The sequence below is a fragment of the Bufo gargarizans genome, chromosome 8 (assembly GCF_014858855.1).
Source record: "Bufo gargarizans isolate SCDJY-AF-19 chromosome 8, ASM1485885v1, whole genome shotgun sequence".
NCBI lineage: Eukaryota > Metazoa > Chordata > Amphibia > Anura > Bufonidae > Bufo > Bufo gargarizans.
Genome location: NC_058087.1, coordinates 24,817,138 through 24,831,521, shown reverse-complemented (window position 1 = coordinate 24,831,521; position 14,384 = coordinate 24,817,138). Strand labels below are relative to the sequence as shown.

At 41.4% G+C, this 14,384-nt stretch overlaps 1 protein-coding gene across 1 annotated transcript in view; it reads left to right on the top strand.

The window, feature by feature from the left end:
• The window catches only part of THSD7B (thrombospondin type 1 domain containing 7B), a 91,297-nt gene extending 77,440 nt beyond the window's left edge, over positions 1-13,857 (top strand). Inside the window, exons 10-13 of the mRNA XM_044305047.1 lie at positions 7,949-8,031; positions 10,941-11,130; positions 12,595-12,682; positions 13,386-13,857. Coding sequence (XP_044160982.1) covers positions 7,949-8,031; positions 10,941-11,130; positions 12,595-12,682; positions 13,386-13,467 — 443 coding nt within the window. The 3' untranslated portion in view covers positions 13,468-13,857. The remainder of the gene's footprint in view (positions 1-7,948; positions 8,032-10,940; positions 11,131-12,594; positions 12,683-13,385) is intronic.
• Positions 13,858-14,384: the final 527 nt, after the last annotated feature.

Genomic DNA, 14,384 nt, shown 5'->3' with positions numbered 1-14,384 from the left:
CCTTGCCGTTCCGCAAATGGCGGAAAGCACACAGCTGCCACCCGTGTTTTGCGGATCACAAAACACACACCGGTCGTGTGCATGAGGCCTTACTCACATAAAACAATATATATATAATATAGCTTGCAGTGAATTACTGTAAATACTTACAGTTCTGAAGACTCCAGCGGCTCAGGATCAGTGGTCTGGGCAGCTGGACGGAGGGTTGGAAGTGGGCACCGCTCTGCAGTTCAGGAAGGAGACCAGGGCTCGGCTCACCTTAGTGTTGCGCCGCATACGCAAAGGGCAGGGGAGGTCGGGAGGAGGAGCATGCAAGTACCATATTTTTCGCCCCATAAGACGCACTGGCCCATAAGACGCACCTAGGTTTTAGAGGAGGAAAATAAGAAAAAAATATCTTTGATTACACCTCAGGTCCAGCAATATTAATCAGATTTAATCTCACAGGCCCAATCAGATCCCCAATGTTAATAAGACCTCAGATCAGAGCCCAATATAAAGCAAACCCCCAATCAGACCTCAGATGAGACCCCTATGACTAATATCAGTCCTCCATGCCTCATATCAGCCCCCAGCCATATTTAATTAGCCCCCAGACATATGTAATCAGCCCCCAGCCATAATGCAGCAGCCTCAGATCACAAAAAAAATAAAGCACTTACCTCTCCTGCTCCTGGATGCCGCTGCTCCCTCCTCACCGTCCGCGATCTTCTTCCTCCTGCTGTCGGCTGTGCTCTGTGAACCGGCGCACACAGCCTTCACAGCCGACAGTGGAGGACCAGGAAGCGGTGAGTACAGAGTTTTCACTGCTTCCTGGTCCTCCGGTACTAATGAGCGCTTTCATAATGGAAGCGCTCATTAGTATTCACCCCATAAGACGCAGGGGCATTTCCCCTTTTTCACCCCATAAGACGCAGCTGCCCCTTTTTCCCCGCATTAAAGACAGCCCTGGAAACATCACAAAGGCTCATCTTGAATTTGCAAAAAAAAAATCTAGATGACATCCAAGACTTTTGGAATAATGTTCTGTGGAAGTCAAAGGTGGAACATTTTGGAAGACATGGGTCCCATTTAATCTGGTGTAATACTAACACTGGATTCCACCATAAGAACCTCACACCAACACTCAGACTTGGTGGTGGGAGTGTGATGGCCTGGACAACTTGTCATCATTGATGGAACCATGAATTCTGCTCTCTGTTGCAAAATCCTGAAGGGAAATGTCCTCTCATCAGTTCATGACCTAAAACTCTAGCACAACCTTGGTCATACACCCTGAAGTCCACCTGGAAATGGGCAAAAGAGACAAGAGGAAGGTTTTGGAGTGGCTGCATCAAAGTCCTTGTTTGAATCCCTTTCAGATGATTTTCTAATATCTTAAAAAGGCAGTTCATGCCTGAAAACCTTCCATCGGAAGCAAATTAAAGCAATTCTGCAAAGAAGGGTGTGCCAGAACTAAACCAATGATTAGGTTTAGGGGGCAATTACTTTTTTACATGGATGATATGGGTTTTGAATAAATCTTTACCTTCAGTTACTGGAATGATCATTTAAATTCTAGATTTTGGGTTTCCTTGTCTTTATTTTGTCTTTTGTATTAAAACGAGTTAGATTTGAAGTGTGACAAAGTAGCAAAAATACAAGAAATTGGGTGAGGGGCAAACACATTTTCTCAGCCTTGTACTGCCCCAGGTTTGTATGCGGCACTATAGCAATTTTATTTGAGATACTCAATGACTCCCTGCCAAGCAGAGTGCCCCCGTACAATGGCAGCCAGCCACAATGTTCCCTAATAGTTGCAGCAGTCACAGTGCCCCCTACAGGCGTAGTGACCCTAATATAACATTTGTACTAGGACACCCCCACTGATGATGAGAACAGAGGCCCCATAGCCACATCTGAAAGGAGTGGCAGGTCAGGCAAGCGATAGTGCTGTACATGGCTATCTCCAGCAGTTCCATAGACAGGGAAATGGGACCCCCATTTTTAGGATCAGAGGGGGTCACAGAGATCGAATCCCCCACCGATTAGCTACATGACTTTTAAATGTAGCACAACTCTGTTAGATACATTTTTAGGCCTCGCCCCTCCTAGTAAAGTATGCTCACTTTTTCAACTCTTGGCAAGTACGATGCAAAATGAGAATTTTTTTGTGCCAACTATGAATTTTGGGGCTCAGTTTATGTAAAAATGTGAGTTCCTTCTGTTTTATTATGGCTATGCCACTGATGGTGCCCCCTAAAATTCTAATTAACCACAGTATCCCTTTAACTGTGCAAGCCAAGATTACTTGGTAACAGTGGCAGGCAGAGTGTCCCCATAACAATCCTAAAGTCCTTCCTAAAAAAGAAGCAGCCACAATGTCCCTGACAGTACAACCCTTCATCTAACACAGGAAGGAGGTTTCCTTATTATCAGATCCTTATGCGTAACTTCCTCTTCTGTGCCAGAAGTTGCGTTATCTTCTCAAGCCTAGATAACTCTTTAAAGAACCTCTGTCAGCATGATCAACCCTATTAAACCAGGCATATAGCCTGGTAGGGTTCATCATGCTAAGTAAAACAATATACGCCTTTCCTCGTTAGGGTTAATAAGTGCAGAAGTATATTATTTTTTTTATATTTATGTAAGTCAGGTATTTGGAGCACCAGGGTGCTGACCATAGTGCTAGGAGCACTGCTAGCTCAATGTCCCCTGTGTTCTCTGTACCCCCACCCTTCTCCTTTGACTGACAGTGCTGGATATAGGAAAGGCCCTGGCAAACATGCATTATATAATTCATAGAGAAGGGGCTGTTGCGTAGCAAATATAAAAATGAAGGCCCTTTCAGGAGCTGCTTGACACTAGCACACACCTAGCCATCCAGGAAATAAGGTCCTGTAACTCCATCCCCTGTGCGGGTTCTCACCATTCATTCTAAGGGCTCATGCACACACCGTATGCATTTTGCGGTCCGCAAAAAATGGATCCACAAAGAATACGGATTTCTGTATTTTACGGAACGGAACAGCCGTCCCCTAATAGAACAGTCCTATCCTTGTCCATAATGCGGCAATAATAGCACATTTTCTATCCTTTTGCGGAATGGACATACGGACACGGAATGCACATGGAGTAACTTCCGTTTTTTTTGAGGACCTATTGAAATGAATGATTCCGTATACGGTGCGCAAAAAAAAAAAAAAAAAAACGGAAAGAAAATACGTTTGTGTGCATGAGTCCTAATGGGGAGGAGACCAACCTGGAATGGGTCCCCTCTCTACAGGGGCCCGTTAACAGCATCATGGGATGGCTCTATGGCACGTACGCCCTTAATGTACACAACCATTGGGGGTTCATAGAGGGCCCATAATGGACCCCGTGTGGCAACGATTTTACACATGGCCTACTCGATATGTATTGTGGTATTGTGCCTCTGTGGCACTAGGAAAATGATCCGCTAATGGCGAACGCTTTTAATTTGCGTAAAAATGTCTATCTGAGCACAAAAATACACGTTCACCAAATTTCAACCTCGTTATGTTTGTCTTTAAAACTTTGCTAATATTGTCTATTAAAATAATCATCATTTTATGAATATTCCAGTCATTAATTGCAAGCTGCCAGGTGCGGTTATTAACGAATTCCTATTCAAGTGGGAAAAGCATAAAAAGTACATGCAAAAAGGCTAGATAAAACCCAAATAAGTGGAAATTGAATAAAGTAACCAGCATTTATAGAACATTTCTTCCCCAGAGTCGCGCAATTAGACTTGGAGAATAAGTAACATATTCTGAAGAATTTACAGAAGTTAATATCATTGGGGAAAAAAACATCCAAAAAGTGAAAACAGACGTAAAAGGAAGTTAAGATGACAAGTAATCTAGAGTAGAGCTTCCCCTTCAAAGACAACCTGTCAGCAGGGTCAACCATATTAACCCAAACACAACGCATGGTAGGGTTGATCCTGCAGATCACTTGTCTTATGAAAATCGATTGTGCCATTCCCTTGAAAAAAAAAATAATCTTTATCCATATGAGGGCTTCAGTGCACTGAATGGCTGGCACTTCAGCGCCTCGACTTTCCCATGATGGCCCGACCCCATGGAGGGGGCTTTATAGCTTCCCTGATTTCACCAGCAGCCACCAATAGTCAGAGCTAACTCCATACATAATAGGGGCGCTCCCATTGTCTTCTATACTAACTCTAGATATCCATAGGCGATGAGCTCCCCCTAGTGGTGGCAATGCTAGACTTTATAAAGACAGAAAAGTAGAGCTACGTTCTACAAATCTAATATGAAATTAGTCAAATCAGAGAATTTTGGACCTAAAAACGAAATGTTGGAAAACTTTGAATCTCATGGGAGGTTTTAACTACATAGGAATGGAGGGCGAATAGTAGGTGGATTTTTGGATTTAATGTTAAAGGGTTTTTCCGAACCCAAAAATGACCTACCCAAATGTTCAGGCCCCTCACACAGATTGTACTTACCTCGCTCCCTGTCACCCACGTTGCTTCTGATGCCCGCAGATTAAAACATCCGGCGACAGGGGGAGCAGCCAATAGCAGGCCGCGACGTGGACGAGCCTCCCTAGCATCACGGGAGATGCAGCAGTGGCCGTGTGGGCAACAGTAGCGATGTGGGTGACGGGGAGCATGTAAGTACAATCTGTGTGAGGGACCTGGGCATTTGGGGGGGGGGCATTTTTTTAGTTTTTAATGCTCCTGCATTGCGTCATCAGACTGACCTTATTTTTTTCAGGATGTTTTTGGAATTTGGAGCATTGGGTTTATTTGCAGTCCTATATAAAACCACTCAATTACTGATTTAAAAGGGCTGTCCCATAAAAAATATTCTACAGTTTTCAAATCAGCACCTGGATCTGAATACTTTTGTAACAGCATTTAATTACAAATTTTGTAAAGCCACTGAGCTATTCAATAAAATGTATCTCTAAAGCGCCTGGGTATTTGGTTTTCTTATTTCTTTGTCCGACTTACTGAGGTGGCCGCACATGCTCAGTTTCATCCTTCAACTGCCTCCTGAGCTGTGATAGGGAGAGAAAGGACATGCCCCCTGAGCTGTGATAGGGAGAGAGCTGAGACACGCCCCCCTGAGCTGTGATAGGGAGAGAGCTGAGACACGCCCCCTGAGCTGCAGCAGAAAAGACCCTTCCCCTGAGCTGCCAGCTTATTTATTTATTTATTTATGCACTTATATAGCGCTACTATATTCCGCAGAGCTTTACAGACATTACCATCCAATGTCAAATATCACTGAGCCACCGTGCTGCCCCATTTGATATAAAGCTAGCAGAGTAATTGGAGCAATGACTGGGGAGATCTCTGGATCCATGTTAGGTACAGGGCTGGTTCTAGCTTTGTTAGAAAGAGATTGTCATGTACTATATGATGTCTGATTTTCATTTTTTCATTAGTCATGGGATGGCCCCTTTAATTCCCATTATCCTGCAGATTGCGAGCTACCTCTGCTGTTGTATCCCAGCCATATTTATTCCATCCCTCAGATGGGCAGTTGCCAAGAACTGCAGATTAATTTATGATTTATGATAAATAGGCTGTAATTATGACTCTGGAGAAATTCCTGGATCATTCCTGTCCAGTCTGATAGCCACTCCGCTCATGATGGGAACTAACCTGTATTACTTATATAGGGATGCCATATGTCGCAGTGTTCTTAGATTCCTGGACGAGAATTAATATCAAACAACTTTTTTCAACTTTTATAGAATTCACGTATTTTCAGGAATGTGCTGACAGTTTAATGTAGCACTGCTTAGTTGTCACCACTAGGGGGCATCTGTGCAACACTCTTATTTAGGTGAACAGGATTAAAGCTGTTTATAGAGTGCCCCCCCTAGTGGTGGCAGCAGGCAGCAAAGTATGTGTATGGCAGAACAGAGGAACGGCGCTCTGTACTGATGATGGCGAGCAGCATAACCTTGCTCTAAACCATTCGCATTTCTTATTTTGCACAAACTTCCATTAATGGTGATACTCCTGACTCCAAAATCAAGCCTGATTTTTATTTAATTTTTTTTTATTTTTTGTGGATAGACTTTTTAATTTCATCATGACTTAGGTCAAGTTCAGATGTGGCAGATTTGTAGTGTGTTTTCCTGCACTCAATTTGCCATAGATTTACGATGAGATCCAAGGAAGAAATATTTAGAACTTACCTTCAAGCTCCACGCCAAGGCTGCATTTAGGATGCCCCCTGCTGGTCGGCTGCCTTGCTGTACTCTAAATGAATGTAGGAAAAGCTGCATAAACTAAAAAGTTGCATCTCCTGCAATGACACCCATGATGTGATGAGGTGTCAGGGGTGCGCCTGTCAGCACTGGTATATACCAAACCTGTGTGCCTTGTGTTTCCAGGTTCTGTGTCTTTAATTTCTAGGCACCTATTATGTTACATTCATTATACAATGTTGCGGTGTTACATTATACAATGTAGCGGTGTTACATTATACAATGTTGCAGTGTTACATTATACAATGTTGCGGTGTTACATTATACAATGTTGCGGTGTTACATTATACAATGTTGCTGTGTTACATTATACAATGTTGCGGTGTTACATTATACAATGTTGCGGTGTTACATTATACAATGTTGCGGTGTTACATTATACAATGTTGCGGTGTTACATTATACAATGTTGCGGTGTTACATTATACAATGTTGCGGTGTTACATTATACAATGTTGCGGTGTTACATTATACAATGTTGCAGTGTTACATTATACAATGTTGCGGTGTTACATTATACAATGTTGCGGTGTTACATTATACAATGTTGCAGTGTTACATTATACAATGTTGCAGTGTTACATTATACAATGTTGCGGTGTTACATTATACAATGTTGCGGTGTTGCATTATACAATGTAGCGGTGTTACATTATACAATGTTGCGGTGTTGCATTACACAATGTTGCGGTGTTGCATTATACAATGTTGCGGTGTTACATTATACAATGTTGCGGTGTTACATTATACAATGTTGCGGTGTTGCATTATACAATGTTGCGGTGTTACATTATACAATGTTGCGGTGTTACATTATACAATGTTGTGGTGTTGCATTATACAATGTTGCGGTGTTACATTATACAATGTTGCGGTGTTACATTATACAATGTTGCGGTGTTACATTATACAATGTTGTGGTGTTACATTATACAATGTTGTGGTGTTACATTATACAATGTTGCGGTGTTACATTATACAATGTTGCGGTGTTACATTATACAATGTTGCTGTGTTACATTATACGATGTTGCGGTGTTACATTATACAATGTTGCGGTGTTGCATTATACAATGTTGCGGTGTTGCATTATACAATGTTGCGGTGTTGCATTATACAATGTTGCGGTGTTACATTATACAATGTTGCGGTGTTACATTATACAATGTTGCAGTGTTACATTATACAATGTTGCAGTGTTACATTATACAATGTTGCGGTGTTACATTATACAATGTTGCGGTGTTACATTATACAATGTTGCTGTGTTGCATTATACAATGTTGCGGTGTTACATTATACAATGTTGCTGTGTTACATTATACGATGTTGCGGTGTTACATTATACAATGTTGCGGTGTTACATTATACAATGTTGCGGTGTTACATTATACAATGTTGCGGTGTTGTAAAATATTCTGAATTTGTTGCCTTCCCATGAATAAATGCTAATAATGTTTCCTCCTCTGTGATAACCGCTCGCACCGCCATCCTCCTCCTCACCTTGCCGTATTATACAGAATATAATGGAATATTTGCAGCAGGCACACTATCATTGATTTCTGCTCCTCACCAGCACAAAACACATCCAGGATGGAGAACGTTCCGCACAGGGTTCACGTAGAGATGGGGTGGGGGCAGGTGAAGATGGTGGCTTAAATAATATGGGATATTGATGTTTTTCTCCTTGCAGGAGGCTGCTCTTCCAATTTCCGGCCGGCAGCTGTTCGACACTGCGATCCACCCTGCAAAAAACCCTTTTCTTATTGCATGCAGGTAACCTACTTATAGAAAGGAACACCACATAACCAGCCTGGTCTGTGAAGAAATTCATTCCAATGGCATTGTCTTGTGAAAGGATATAGTGCCCCCTAGTGGAGATTCGCAGTATAAGGCAATTCAAATGATCCTGTAGTAGGATATTCATTTCAAGGGATGGCAGCCTTTAACGGATTGTGTCAAAGTGACAGCTCACCATAGCATTTCGGTTGTCTCGGGAGAGACTGGTGTCATCTCCCACTTGCACAAGCTTAAAGGGGTTGTCTGAGTTTACAAAAACATGGCTGCTTTCTTTTAAAACAGCAACGCACTTATCATAAGGATGTGTGTGGTATTGGTGCTCAGTCCTGTTCTCTTCTATAGAGCTGAATTGCAATACCACACACAGCCTTTGGATAGGTGTGGCACCGTTTTTTTAAGAAACCCCTTTTATACACAGTCAAGCCTATCTAGGAAATTAATTTAAAAAAAAATATTTAAAAAAAATAAAGCTAACCATAAATGAAAGGGGTTGTATGCTTTCTTCCATAAGCAATGTTATTCTTGTCAATGGGTTGAGCGGCAACACCAGACACAGCTCGGTGGCGCTATTGCTGGAGGAGTAGCCATGTTTTTCTAGGCTTAGATGTCACATGGTAAGAGCTCATTTGTCAAGTCACATGTCTGTTGGCAGAAGATCTAAGAGGCATACAATCCCAAGAAGGAACTACCAAATAGTTGTTTTGGGTGTGAATGGTGAAGAAAATTGCATGTACCTGAAAAGAAGTACAAGAGAAGAAATGGAAATTATTTACAAAGTTTCTCAACTTAATGTGTAGATTTTTGCTATGATTTTTTATTTTTTTTCAAAAGTGGAGAATTATTTGAAATGGTTCCAATGTACAACACAGAAAAATATGGCTGCAATATTCCAATAAGGGCTCCACACCTGTCCATGGGTTGTATCTGGGATTCCAGTTTAGCTCCATTGTAGTGAGTGGTGCTGAAATATATATAGTATCAGACCAGTGATGAGCAGCAGGGGTCATATTCGAATTCGCGATATTTCATGAATATTTTGTAGAGCATTCGTTGAATATTCGCGAATTCGAATATTCGTTATATTCTAAAAAATTTTACTCAAACAATCGGCAAGGTAATGATCCTGTAATATGCGCATATTACGCGATCAATACAGGCGTGGGTCAAAAACAAATATATAGCACTATAAAATTTTGTGCTATATATCAGTTTTTTAGAATATTTGTCTTTTTTTTTTTCATCTGAAGTCATGATTCCTCCCTGTTTAAGTAACTTAAGCAGGTAGGAATCATGACTTCAGATGGAAAAAAAAACAAAAAACAAATATATTCAATATAGTGCAATATATTTGTTTTTTAGAATATTCATAATATTCTAAAACATGAATATATAGCAATATAGCGAATATAAAAAAAACGAATATAGAGCAATTTAGCTAATATAGTGCTCTAACTTCAGATGAGAAAAAAAATTACAACTATTAGACAAAAAAGATTATAGCACTATATTAGCTAAATTGCTCTATATTCGTTTTTTTTTTTACAATATTTGCTATATTGCTATATATTCTTGTTTTAGAATATTACGAATATTTGAAAAAACAAATATATTCGATATAGTGCTATATATTAGTTTTTTAGAATATTCGTAATTTTTTCCATCTAAAGTCATGATTCCTCCCTGCTTAAGTTGCTTGTGGGCCAATGAATCATTGGCCCACAAGCAAGAAGCAGGGAGGAATCATGTTTTCAGATGTTAAAAAATTACGAATATTCGATATAGCGAATACATAGCGAAGTTGCAATATTCAAGATAAATATTCATAATTCGAATATTCGCGCTCAACACTATACCAGACCACACAAAACCTGTGGGCAGTGGTGGTGCTGTTTTTGGGAAAAAAACAGACATCCTTTTTGGTGTCCAATAGTTACCCCACCAGATTACCAGAGGATCCTCTATTTGTCCTAGAATCTTACAAATCATGGGCCATGAAGCCCAGCTGGAGACCACCTCATTTGGAGGTGACTTCGGAGCTCATCACTTACCACTTGGATCTACATCTTAATCGATGATTCACATATGAACTATTATACCTTAGTGATTACATGTCCTGCAGGTGGATGTGTCCCATGGTCTTTTTAGGTGGAGCATGGGCCCTTGGAATCACTGCGGTCCCAAGGTATATCCTGATTACCTTGTGATGCCATATTTGGGTTTCTACACAATGGATCTTATGACCCTACACAGGTGACCACCCATTCATTTGGATTCAGATACACTATGACCCCGGTGGCTCCTCAACAATAATCAATGCATTTCAAAAAGGGGGATTCAAGTGGGATGCCAAGACTTTTATAAATGGGTGGATGAGGCAGGGTGAACTTCAAGCCTTTTCTAATCAATTCACGTTGCTTGGAAATAGATACTGGTGTTTGACACAGACATAGGCATGCTGGGCATGTTATAGGGAAGTGTTTGGCAAGTGGTCTGCAGTCCTTTGAAGGCCCAGGATGACCCCTTTAATATGCTGTGTATATGTGCTTTCCCTTATTCATTGATACCTGTTGTTTGATCATCCAAGTCTTGTCTTGCTTTATATTCATGACATGGAAAGCGCAGCACATGAATCCGACCATCAATAACCCCAAACCAGAAAAGCCGCCTGTGGTCTATCATCCTTATTGATCAGCCCCACAGAGAAATCAATGATCACTCTTTATACTTCAGCTCGAGCTGCAGTCAACGTTTATTGAACTCAGCCGATAAAAATGTCTCCTCTGTAGGTGGTTGAGGGCTCGTGTGCATGACGCCAGAATGTCCGCATAGTTTATGTCTGATGGTCTATCATTGCCGATTGTCAAGCTGTTTTTTTGGTTCTGCAGAGTGGAGTCTGTGGCTGCGAGAACGGGTACACACAGATCATGAGATCTAGCGCGGTTCTCGACTACTGCTTGAAGGTCCCGGGCATCGAGTCCAAGAAGGCCGATGTGAAAACATTCATTCCAAAGAGCAAACCCATCAACTCCAAACTCCCGGAGATATTCAACTGGTCCATTCAGCTATTTGACCAAGGCAAGTATGGGAGAAAAAAATACATTTATGGCTACATAGTAACCCACCAAAAAATCTCACTGCTTCCTTAGGTATGTGCAAATGTATACGAGTTACTTTTTTGCTTTTTGTTGCATTGGAGGAGTTTTCTGGTAACGTTAACCAATCAGATGACAGAATAGCTGCAGCTGCCTGTCCCTCCTCCCTGCCAACTGTTTACTGTATTACACTACATGGATTTTTTGAGGAGGTTTCTAAACATATATCATATAAGAAAATTAATCAGGCAGTATGGGTGTTGACCCCAGTCCACCCCATGCAGTGTAGACTATATGTGTGTAGGAAGTGATTGACAACTGCACTTCCGATCTCTGCAAATTAGTCCTTGGAACAACACGGTCAACTTTTAAAGACTAAATCCACCTTCGCAAATACATTTTGTTTTATTTCCTCAATGCATATAAAGTGGAAAATGGAGCAACTTTGCTCTGGGCCAGGGAACAGCAACCTCCGGCACTCCAGCTATTCTGACACTACAACTCCCAGAATCCTCCTTTCACTTCTATGGAGTTACAAGAACAGGCGAGTAAGTGTGCATGCTGGGAGTTGTAGTCTTACAGCAGCTGGAGTGCTGAAGGTTGCTGATCCCTGCTCTAGGCATTCATTAAATATGTTCTATAGAGACGTATGTGTCTCCATGGTAACAGACAACTAACAAGCTCTGTGTAGTCTGATCCTGCAGTCATACTCTGATCTAGCTGTCTTTTCCTCTGGCTAACCTACCAACTGTACAGATGGAAGACAGCATGAGCCTGCAGACTGTACAGAGTTTGTTTGCTGTCTGTTACCATGGAGACACATCATCTGCATAGGACCTGTAGGCAAAAAACTATAGGAAATGTGCTTTATGTTTTTTTATTTTTTTTATTTATTTATTGGGAAAGTGAATTGTGAAGATGTATTATATGGCCTATAAGTCACTGCAGACTCCAGTAATGCATTCACTAGGGTTAACCATTTTATATTAGCAATGCCGGCCCTGTGAAAGGACCCCCGGGGCTGCGCTGTAATAGCTTCCGTCAGGGCTAGCCTTAGGTCATAACTATACTATGACCATAGCAATCTGTACCACAATGATGACTGAAGGAACATGGAGGGGGAAAAAATATAACTTTTTCTTATCTTTATACCCAAAATTAGCTGTGTCCTTGGTGGCTTAGCTGAAACTGGTAGAAAAATAGCAGATTATCTTTGTGACAAGGAGATATCACAAAAGGTCAAGTTCAAGCAGACACATTAGGATCCTATGAAGCGTGTCTAGAAGAAGCTTCAGCTCTCATTTTTTTATACTGCAGATCCCAATGGTGATTGCAAAGAACAATTGCTTAATGCAATTCAAAGAGAACTCCGCAAAGCCAATTTTATACTCCGTCAGGTCCAGAGTTGTCCCCATTTTTGTTGACTTCTCCTGTTTCTCATTTGCAGATGGAAGGGTGAGTCTCTGGGTCTACGTTGTAGGTGTCGGGAGCTTCCTCATCTTGGTTTTTCTCATCATTATTTCTTATCTAGTCTGGTAAGTAGTTTTTAGTAAACATTTTTGGGCTCTTTACAGGACAAGAGGTGGTTTCCACATAAAAAGGCATTTATGGGATATTCATAGGATATTCCAAAAATGTCTAACTGGTCCAGGCCACCGCTCTGTTCCATCTATGTCTGCATCTGCTGGTGGCCTCACCTGGTAAATTCCAGAAGATTCTCATTTTGCCTCCCCATAGGTGGAGGATCATGAGGTGAGACCACGCTCTAGCAGATTCTCTTTTGGGAAAACCCCATTAAGGGTCAAGTATTTCTAACCATTTAGAACAGTGGACCATCTCATTGTCCCATTTCTTTTTAAATGTTTTGTATCTTGGAGATGCTGAGGAGGAGAACCGCTGTCAGATAGGATGATCCTTCTGATGGCTTTCCCTTCCCATTTCTGCAAGTTGCAAAATCATACAATTCTTACAGTTCTCCAGGCTCCAACATGTTGTGGATGCAGCATCCCAAAAATTCAATGCTGTCATAGACATTCATCCAAATTGCCATTAAATGTCCACATCTTAAGTAGCTTGAATAGGAACATTTATATTGTATATGTTAACATGTAGACATTGATGTTGCTGGTGATTTGGATCCCACTGGTTCACCGTCTACATATTGACATCACTGGCTGGAGAGTCTTTTCTGGATTTCTTCTGGTAGTTAATTGGTATTTTCTCTTTTTCACCTTGCAGCAAAAAGCCACCAGAACCAAAAACGGTATTTCCTCAGCAAAAGCCCCTCACCTTGGCCTATGACGGAGATTTTGACATGTGACTTACATCTACATGTTGGAGCCTTGATATTCAGCTGCCTTAACTGCTCCTCTGTATGAGAAGATGGCATCCTCCCAAGGTTTAAAAAATAAATAAATTAAAGCAGTTCGCCTAGTTGAAATCTAAATTTGTCCTGTAGGAATCTGCATTGAAACGAAGTATGAGACAATATGGAAGATGTGGAATGGAGTACCGGTGGCTCGTACCCTATTTGGCTCTGTGGACTCTGGCTCACTTTGGACTCTTGTGAACCAAGAGGAAAAATTGCAAGATCGGTTTCAATGCATCTTGATCCATAGGATGAGGTTTTGATGCCCAGTTAAACCATTTTAGGCACAAAATGTCACTTGAGGAATTGACCTTTGTGGCCAGGTGATGATGAGGGAACCTGAAACGGTCTGCAGTCATGTGCCCCTCTCATAGTGGAAAACATTGGTAGAGTTTTCCACTATGGTGCACCTCATGCCATGTAATAATATCCATCTTTGCCATAGTTTAGATGGAGTTTGCAGATCCTCCTGCTTCTCTGCGGCAGGCTACATACATCTCTGCACAGGTCTTCTCTGTAAACTGTAATCACACTGCGCTTTCCTTACAACACAAAAGGAGAAAATCGAGAAGTTCTTGCAGTGACTATGGATGCCAAGGAGACAGAACAGGAGCTTTATGAGGATTTGCACAGACTGCATCTGGGAAGCAGGAGAACCTGTACGTCATGTTGACAAGCTGCCAAGTAAATGAAGGCACCAAGTAAATGAAGTGCATGGTGTGCACCAAATATATTATGTGTTTTTGACACTTCTTATGCAGCCTCTTGCTGTCAGGGCATGCTGGGAGTTGTAGTTTTGCAACAGCTGGAGAACCACAATTTGGAGATGATTGTTATAGACTAACCCCATCTTGGCACACCATTATTTT